Source organism: Octopus bimaculoides, chromosome 7 (genome assembly GCF_001194135.2).
Source record: "Octopus bimaculoides isolate UCB-OBI-ISO-001 chromosome 7, ASM119413v2, whole genome shotgun sequence".
Lineage (NCBI taxonomy): Eukaryota > Metazoa > Mollusca > Cephalopoda > Octopoda > Octopodidae > Octopus > Octopus bimaculoides.
The window spans coordinates 89,387,766-89,398,123 of NC_068987.1; the positions used below are offsets into that span (position 1 = coordinate 89,387,766).

General features: G+C 38.4%; 1 protein-coding gene across 6 annotated transcripts in view; it reads left to right on the top strand.

The window, feature by feature from the left end:
- Positions 1-9,000, top strand: part of LOC106870563 (transcriptional regulator ATRX homolog) — a 30,880-nt gene extending 21,880 nt beyond the window's left edge. For all 6 annotated transcript variants that reach the window (XM_052969785.1, XM_052969787.1, XM_052969784.1 and 3 more), the window contains 4 exons: positions 1,668-1,727; positions 3,892-4,091; positions 5,856-6,003; positions 8,840-9,000. In XM_052969785.1, the coding sequence (XP_052825745.1) occupies positions 1,668-1,727; positions 3,892-4,091; positions 5,856-6,003; positions 8,840-8,895 (464 nt within the window). In that variant the 3' untranslated portion in view covers positions 8,896-9,000. The remainder of the gene's footprint in view (positions 1-1,667; positions 1,728-3,891; positions 4,092-5,855; positions 6,004-8,839) is intronic.
- The last annotated feature ends 1,358 nt before the right edge of the window (positions 9,001-10,358 follow it).

A 10,358-nucleotide genomic window follows, 5' to 3' on the forward strand; every position in this document is an offset into this window, starting at 1 on the left:
AAAATCGCTGATGTGGCTGATGACAGTACCGCCTGATTGGCACTCGTGCCAGTGGAACATTAAAAATCGCATCCGAATGTGGGGTGTAACCGGCCCACATATGAGTACCCCTCATTCATTGGACAATGAACTTTGCTTGCGGAGACCTATTGAGGCAAGTGAAATCAAATCAAAATTGCTGACGTGGCCGATGACAGTACCGCCTGATTGGCCAGTGGAACGTTGAAAGCACATCCGAGTGTGATTGTTGCCAGGGCCAAGGATTGGTTCCTGTGCTGGTGACACGTGAAAAGCACCATTTGAGCATGATCGTTGCCAGCATAGCCTTACTGGCATATGAAAAACAACATTGAAGCGTGGTTGTTGCCAGTGCACGTAAAAAAAACACCCTTTGAGCATGACCATTGCCAGAACTGCCTGACTGGCCCTCGTGCCGGTGACACATAAAAGCACCCACTACACTCTCGGAGTGGTTGGCGTTAGGAAGGGCATCCAGCTGTAGAAACTTTGCCAGATCGGATTGAGCCTAGTGCAGCCTTCTGGCTCACCAGTCCTCAGTCAAACCGTCCAACCCATGCCAGCATGGAAAGCGGACGTTAATCGATGATGATGATTTGAAATCTAATTGATTTTATTGAAGATGAGCATTAATTACAGTGTAAAGCTAACAAGATATGCTTCTGTGAAGTTGAGGGTTTTAATTCAATTTCTAAAGCAGAGGTGTCTCAGATTACCATATTTGATGGCATAAAAGATGTGCAGGCATGAGATGCATCTCAATTTCTAAAGCAGATATGCAGGAAAAATGGTTTTAGTACATTAAAGCATGTAATCATCATCATCATCATCATCATCATTTAACTTCCGTTGTCCATGCTGGCATGGGCTGGATGGTTTGACCAGGGCTGGTAAGCTGAGAGGCTGCACCAGCCTCCAGTTTGATTTGGCATGGTTTCTATGGCTGGATACCCTTCTTAATGCCAAAGAGTCCCAATTTTACATATAAGGACCCAGGGTGATTTTTCTTTAGCAAGAAAATATGCCTCATATGCCATCAATTACAGGACATTAACCAGTAGTGTTGTTTCTTTCTTTAAACCTTTTTGTTACCATATTTCTGTTGCAATAAACTGCTTTTATTACAATTAATTTTGAAAACAGGAAGAATTTAATAAAATTACTTTGTCATAATAAAACTGGTGTTTAGAACATGGATTAACACGAAATTTTGGTGGAAGGTTTTAATTTTTCGAACATTTTTAAAACCGGGAGTTTGTGTCATAGAACCAGAAACTGTTTCAGGTGAGTTGGTATAAAAGATGGCAGGGTGTCGGTTGAAGATCAAACGACCATCCAGAGACTTCTTTATTAACTCATTTGTGAGGGTGTAGTGTGTTGGTGTAACAGACGTAAAATCTTTAGTGAGTGTTTGCTGGGAGTCAGTTGTAAGCTAAGATGTACAGTGATGATGATGATGATATGTGGTGAAAGTTTGTAATTTAGTAGAAAACCTCAGGAAAAACTGGGTCATATTTCATTGTATAGGTTGATTGATGATTGGAAAATATTTGATCAGTTCAGTCTGTTAATTGTGACTTGAACCTGGACAATTACTGAATAGTTGATTGCTTTCTACAGCAAACCTGTTTTTTATTTGGTTCTTTCAGACAAGAATAAAACCACCAAACCAAAAGGTGCACCAAGTGACAACTCTCCAGCATCTCAAGGTAATCGATGTTTGTTTGGTGCTTTTGCTTCATCGTTTTTCTCTCTACAACTATTTCAACAGTAATTCTTACTCTGCAACTGTCTCCAATCTATGTAAATTCTTTCAGAAAACAATACAGTTGTTCTAAAAATGAAGGAGCCATTATGTGAATTTCTTCAATTTGTTTCTGTATCATAGTGTTTGCAGGATTCCACCACTGGGAAAATAGGTTCTTCCAATTCATAATTCAGTAGTTGACATCCTAAAAGTGGCTGAGATACTATGATTTAAACTGATTACATAGCTTTATATAACTTAGTGGTTCTAGGACTAACCTGTGGTTCATCACATTGTCATAAAAATGCTTAATTCCTAATCATGAGATAATTTGTGACAAAACTAAAATGTCATTGTACCTGTACCAAAGAAATAAAAATAGAAATTTCTTGGATTGATCCTTCTATGTGACTGACAACTAATAGTTCTAAAGATGAATTTGAAGGGGGTTTTTTTTCTTTCTAAGAATACTAAAAATATTGAGAGAAAACATTTTAACTTTATCATCATGAGTAGTGAAAATGTAATTAAAGAAGTAAAATTTCTATATAAGACAAGTGCTGAAAATGCAAAATTTTCAGGACTCAAACATTAGAGATAATTACAGATTTTCTCATTATGCTTTCTCCTTCAGCATTGTTAATAGTGAAACACTTTTGGCCAGGTACTACAGGGTTGTGTTCTTAAGCATTGGGAATAGTTTTTTTTTCTCCTTTGGTCCATAGGTAGCGTATTTTGTAATTTCAGTTTAGGGTTATAAAGGAAAATAAATCTAAGGATTTCTGCAATATACTTCAAACCAAATTTGCTGTTGCAAAATTATCCTTATACCAAGTGACATCTTGCTTCTCTTGTCAAGTATGAAGTCATGGAACACACATGGAATCAAACTCTAATAGTGAATAAAACCATAATTGATCATAGACTTTTCAAAGCTGTGGAAGCTATGTACAAAGTTGTATTATGTGTGGGTGAGAGTCAGCAATGATTTCAGAGAGAGTAGGAGTCCAAACTCAGTCTTTAATCCTTTCCTATTCATCATAGTCTAGTGGCCATGCTGTCCATGGGGACTGATATGCTGATATTCTAGTTCCCATAGCTGAATCTCTGAGAGCATTGGAGAAGGCATAGAATCAAAACTTAGAACTGAGAGGTTTTAATGTAAACTTAGCAAAGATGAAGTTTTTATTAAATAGTAAAAAAGACACTGTTATTCTCAGGGAAATGGCTTTGCTATGCAGAACTGGAGTAGGTATAAATTCTATATATTGTACGTACTGTAAGGCAAGGACACAGAAGATATGTAGTGGCATCACAGGCAGACTAACAGATAACATTATCTACATATGTGATGGATGCTCTGGAGCAGTACATGCTGTGAGCATACCAGAAATAGATTGTCTTAAGATAGCTTTTGTTAGCAAGATGTAATAGGAGGGGAGGTGATTGCTCTGAAAGTATAGCAACCAGGACAAGAACAAGTTAGAGAAAGTTCAGGGAGTGCTTGCAACTAAGGTGTTTTTCCTTAGAGATAGGGCAGATTGTATGATGCATGTGTTAGAAGTGTAGTACTGCATGGTAGTGTGACATGGGCTTTAAATGCAGAGGACTTGAGAAAACTGGAAAGAAAGGAAGCTTTGTTGGACGTGCAATGTGAATGTGCATGAACGACATGGTACAAATTTGGTGAGAGAAAATCTGAGCATTAGAAGAATCAGATGTAGTGTGCGAGAAAGAATACTGCACTGGTATGGACATGTGATGCATATAGATAAGGATATCGCTATTTATTTAGAAGTGCCGATCACTGAATGTGGATGGAGTTTGAAAAAGGGGACCCAAGAAGATTCAGTACAAAGTAGTGAAGATTGATTTCAGGACACCGTGAGGGAGATGAGAAGTGACTGGGATGACTGGTGATATGTGGCCCTTGAAAAGACACATCCAAATTGGCACCCATCAGCTCTCTGCAGCTTTCCTTTGGTTACACTACTTTTCCTCGCAATCCAGAGCCACATCTTTATACTCTCTTCTCTAAGCTGTATTGTGCTTTAGAATCAACATACAGTCTCAGATCAAATCCCTTGCCAGCTTCATGCATCTTCAAAATATAATTTCTGTTTCAGATAAAAAGAAGAAGTCTAAGAAAAAGAAGGGTTCGAAGGCTGATGATAAACCAAAAGAGGCGATTTTAGGTGAAGATGAAGCGACTACAGAGAAAAAGGCCAAGCAATTCTTAAATGTTTGGTACACAAATAAGAGTGAATGGAATTTTGTAAAAGCACGTCAGAACTGGTTGGTTCATCATATGTATGATCCTGAAAAGGTCAGTTTTAATAACATTTTAACTTCTTTGCTTTAACCGTTACAAAATGGTCACAATTAGTGATTTATTAATTACCATTGAATATTCAGTATGCACAGGTGTAGCCATGTGGTTTAGGAATTTGCTTCCCAACCACATGATTTCAGGTTCAGGTCCAGTGTGTGACATTTTGAGCAAGTGTCCTTATATATATATATATATATATATAAAACCCTGCCCACCACAACAGAATCAAAATCCTAAAACGAAGGTGCCACATAAAAAGAGTTGGTGTGGATGCTGGTACCACGTAAAAATCATCCAGTATACATTGTAAAGTGATTGAGATTAGGAAGGGCATCCATCCATAGAAACCAAGCCAAAACAGACGATAGAACCTAGTGTGTCCCCTGGCCTTGCCAGTTCCTGTTGAGCTGTTCAAACCATGGCAGTATGGAAAATGGATGTTAAATGATGATGATGGTGGTATATATAATCTAGGGTGTATGACTACTACTGTATCAGTTAGAGCCCCTTGTTGATTATCATAGCCCACCTTGCTTCCAGTTTAGTGGTTTGGTTACTGTTATAATTAGTAGTATTACTGCTTGTGATATACAGAGCAAATGTATGGAAGAAACTAAGGTAAATACAAGTTTATGTCATTTGTTGTTCCTACAGACATTTCACCATTGTGGTTGTTTGAAACATCCAATGATGAATTCTAAATTACTCCAATGATGAAAGGTCTGTGGCGACTAATGATTTATACTTGTTTATCTAATTTTCCACTAATATATATATATATATATCATCGTCGTCATCATCATGATTTAGCGTCTGTTGTCCATGCTGGCATGGGTTGGACAGTTTGACCAGGGCTGGCAAGCTGGAAGGCTGCACCAGGCTTCAGTCTGTTTTGGCATAGTTTCTATGGCTGCATGTCCTTCCTAATTCCAACCACTCCAAGAGTGTTTGGGTACTTTTACATGCCACTGGCACAGGTGCCATTTGCGTGACACCGATATCTGCCATGACCGGTATCTGCGGTTTTAGCTGGCTTGATGGGTCTTCTCAAGCATGGCATAATTCCAAATGAACTCGGCCATTGCTTCCATGAGACAATGCTCAAAGCACAGCATAATGCCAAATGGTGTTGGTCCTTGCTTCCATGAAGCCCAACGCTTGGAAGGTGCTTTTATATGCCACTGGCACAGGTGCTACTTGTGTGACACTGGTATCTGCCACAACTGCAATTCTGCTTGGCCTGATAGGTCTTCTTCTCAAGCACAACATAATGCCAAAGGTCTCGGTCATTGCTTCTGTGAGGCCCAATATTCGAAAGGAGCTCAACCACGTTTCCTCCGTGATTTATATATATAATTTGAATGTTTGCCTTTCCTTAGACATCATGTGATGATTATAAATGAACATCATCATCATCATACAAGCGATGTTGTTCATTTCTAGTCTTCTGTGAAAAATCTGTTTGATCATGGAGAAAAATTACTTTGCCTGGAAACAGGCAAGGGTTAGTGACAGAAAATGCATCCAGCTGTAGAATATCTGCCTTGGCAAATTCCGTCTAACCCCTGCAAGCATGGAAAAGTGGATGTTAAAATGATTTCTCTACCCCTACAATGGGTTTGAACACAGATTCTTTATTTCATACTGTTCTTAACCTAATCCTAATCTTCCAGCTTCTATGGCCATTATAAACCACTTATTTTCCTATAAATTCAAATTGTATTGAAATTATCATTAATGTCCTGCTTTTATTTTCAGATCCCTGACACAACATTTCAAACTTTACTCAAGTATCTTGCTGGCATGAAAGGTCGTAGCCGAGAGGAAACTAAGAAGCAAGCACAGAGCTTGTTTGATGCTGTTACCAAAGACAAAAACGCACTTCATAAAAAAATCAAGTTGTCTGGTAAGTTAAGGATTCCTATATAATTTCCTGCTTTTTAATTAAAAAATTTTGTAGTATGCTGGAGGTTGAGTTTTCATGTTAAACCATTGAGAGAGTCTTCTAAATGTTGTGAATGTTTATAAGATTTATCCAAGTCAACTGAGTTGGATATTAAAAGATATGGATCTATGACGTTTTGGCATACAGCTGTTCTGGCATTGCCTATTTGGTAATGCTGATTCAATGCTGACCTATTTGACATCAGGCATTAATCATAAACCTTTAGCATTTAAACCAGCCATATTCAGCCAATACATCCTACCTGTTTTATCTTCAAACCTGCCAAATCCAGCCTCTCATACCTACCCTACAATGTCATTCTAAAAATATGCAATCGTATCATAGAAATCTTGAAGCTACAAGATAATATATGATTAATCCAAAACAAAGTGGATAAACAAGCATTACATTTGACAGAATAATCTGGATGCTAAAGGGTTAATCTCACTTTAGTATTTCTCTCATTCTTTCTCTCCTTCTCTCTTTAGGCATGTGGCCTGGTGGTTAGTGTGTCATGCTCACGATCTTGCAACCATGGTTTCAATTCCCAGACTGGCTGTGCACTGTGTTCTTGAGCCAAAACACTTCATTTCACGTTGCTCCAATCCACTCAGCTGTAAATGAGTGACCACCCTGTGACCGATTGGTGTACAAGGGCGAGAGGGTAACTCAGGAGAATCCCCTGAACGGAGGTCTTGTGAGCCCAGTTTTGTATTTAGCAATTGAAAGGATGAATTGTACAACCCATTCAGTGAATCCTGTTTGGTTGGGACAGGTTCACCATCTCTCTCTCTGTATAAGGAGAGGGAGAGTGTTCATGTCAGTTGTGCTCAATTAATAATCTCTTCCTCTCTTTCTCTCTCTCATGTTTTCTATCTGTGTGTGTGTGTGTTTTTTGTTTTCTTCTCGCCCCCAGTGCCAAACCATACTACTCTCAACACAGACTGAATGTCCAATCAACCATGCCAAAATTATCAACATCCAAATAGCTACAACCAGTTGCCTCATTTCATGGAAACGTCAACTGGTATTTGGAGGTGTGGGGCACAACTGTATTGCTATTGTTGTATCACACAGACTGAAGAAAACAAACCGATGGTGATATTGGAAAGTAATCAATGTAGAATGGGTTTGGAATGAAATAATCCAGGCACAAGAGTTGAAATGTTTGGGGGAAAGGGAAGTTGATCACATGGACCCTAGTATGCAACTGGTACTTTATTTTCTCGACCCTGAAAGGAAGAAAGACTAAGTTGACCATGGCAGAATTTGAACACAGAACATAAAGACGGATAAAATGCTGCCAAGCAATTTGTTTGGCGTGCTAATGATTCTGCCAGCTCAGCATCTTGAAATGGATGTGATGAGAAACGTCTGTAAGAAGAGACATGTGACTGTGGAGGAGGAGGAGGAGGAGGGAGGTGTAGAAGCTGAAATGTGCCTCTGCTCGAAATATATGTTTAGAGAGAAGATTCTAAGAGATGTGAAGGAGGTCGATGAGATGTTGATTTGTCATGAGTGAGAGCCATGGCTGGAGCAAGATAGCACTCAAGTAGAAAGTGAGATGGTAATGGAATGGGGAAAAAAAACAGCTCTATGAAAAAAAATTTGGATGAAAGAGAAGCAAGGAAAATTATCAGATAGAAAAGAGTGTTGACATAAGACCAAGATTAGCTGAAAGAGGTTCCCTGATGCTCAGTGAAGGGAGGATTAAAGATGTGAGGAGTGTAAGTGAAGACTTAGAGTGCTCACTTAGTCTCACAGCTGAGAAAGAGGCTTGGAAATACTTATAAGAGAAGTTGTTGAATATAGAGAAAGTGTCAGAGAAAGTGATCCAACAGGGGGACCAGCTATTGAAGTGGACAGGTTTAATAGTGCAAGTATCGTTAAGAATGAGGAAAGCAAGTGGATCGTCAGGAGTAGTTACTGAGATGCTGAAGATATCTGGCAGTGTAGGGCACACACTGCTCACACACATCATCAATCCTGTAGCAGAGAGAGAGATGTCATACTGAGTGATAGAAATGCTTGAAAATTGGTGATGGTTTGTTTACATCCCTGTATCTTAGTGGTTTGACAAAAGGGGACCAATAGAATAATTACCAAACTTGAAAACTGGAGTCAATTTGTTCAACTAAAATCTTCAAGGCCTTTCCCCAGCATGGCCACAGTCCAATAAATAAAACAAGTAAAAGATAAAAGATACGGGGCATCAGATGGTGGGTGTGAGATTTCTGGTACAAACGTCTGATACTTGTGGAGGGAGGAGTGTTAGGGAAAGAAATGCTAAGAGACTCAAACGGAGAGACTCTGAGGAAGAGAGGGACCAAAGTGGTGAAGGCGACATCAGGGCTACCGACCTACAAATGAGGGTCTGCAACAAGAAGCAAGAAACTGATGAACTGAAGAAGACTTATCCAGCTTATACAAACATAGAAACGGGCATAAAAATGTCTGCCTGAAATACATTGAAACTGATTGAGTCAGGGACAACTTTTGATGTATAAAGAATTATTCTTGAGCTTAGCCAAAACTATTTTTTGCCCTTTAGTATTCATATTATTCTGTCAAATCCAATACATAACGATTCACGTTGTTTTGAATTAATCATCCATTATGTTGTAGCTTTGAGATTTTGATGATGTAAATGTTTAATTTCAGAATGATATTGTAGGGTAGGTGCAAAAGGCCAGATCTGACTGGTGAACTACTAAAGGATTAAATATATTTATTAAATGACTGAAACAGTGAATGTATTGTTTGCAATTTGTCTTTTTAATTTTCTTTTCTTTTGTAGGGGAACCCGGGCTTCTTCAACGAACCAGAGCTGAACAAGTCATCCAAATACTGTAGCAGTTCTTACAGTCATAGGCATTGTCAAAACATTTGATATTTTTTTTGTCATTTTTGTCTTTTGGCAATTAAAAAGTATGTTTTAAAATACCTATTAAATGCAAACTGTTTCTTTTGTTATCAATCATCAGTGTGAATTAGAAACACAAAAGCAGGCAGTTATAATCGTCTTGTGCTTTACAACTCATAATTGTCAGAAAACATTATTTTCAGCCATAAATACAAGACTATGTTTTGTAAAGATTATTTGCCAACATAACATGGCAGTCCTGGTTAAGGACGAATGTTGCTGTAATTTAGACCCAGGAGACATCGTCTGGAGTTAAATTACAGCAACATTTGTCCTAAACCAGGACTGCTATGTTATGTTGGCAAATTATCTTTACTCCAAAGTACTGTTGCTGAATATTTCTCTTTGAGAGATTTACAAATAGTAATTTTCTATGTGTTTTGTGTCTTAAAGGGGGTTTGGCGAAACGAAATTACGCCCCCTAAAGCGTACTTGAGATTTGACCAGTTAAAGCGGTGGCTCTCAACCATGTTTTACCTATGGATCCCCTCAGTTCCTATTTTACTCAGATGGACCCACTTAAACATTCCATATTTAAAAAATCCTTTTATATTTTTATAATTAAATATTAGGAATTGCGTAAAAGATTTCTAAAATATTTCGTGTATTGTTGATGTATAAGCAATTTATTGCAGATAAATTTTAACCCCAAAATCTCATATGGACCCCAGTTGCAGACCACTGGGTTTAAAGTGGTTGGAAAAGTCTCCGTCTCATTTGTCAGTCCTCCGAAGGGAGATAATTCTGTTCTTATTTGATACTTAGCTCTTCTCTCTATGAAAGACCATGGATTTCTCCAAGAAGTTCTTCCACTTGATGACTGGTTTTAATTTTAATCCTGCACATGAATTGTGTGACTGCTGTGCATACGCCTCTGAATGTGTATGGCCTAGGGGTTAGGTTGTTGCACTTGTCATTCCAAGATCATGCTTTCAATTTCTGGATCAGGCAGCATGTTGTGTTCTTGAGCAAAACCCTTCATTCCACATTACTCCAGTCCACTCAGCTGTCAAAAATGAGTCACCTTGTGGCAGATTGGTGTCCTGTTTAGGGGAAAGATTTTGGTCACTTATATGTCCTGGAAACCAAGAAAGGGGTCCTATGAACCCTAGGACTATGTCTCAGGGACTATTTTTTACTGAACATATAAGGACAACGGATGGCAGCCAAAGTTACTTTACGACTGTTAAACCTCAGTCAATTCTGAGTTCAAACACAGCCAGGCTCAACTTTTCTCTTCATACTTCATGAAGGAAATAAAATAACAATTAAGTACAAGACTTTATTCTTTGCAGTATTTAGCTGCATATTTTAGTACCTGGGTTTAAATCCTGTCAAGATCAACCTTACTTTCTAGAATTGATAAAATATGTCCCATTTAAATACAGAGGAT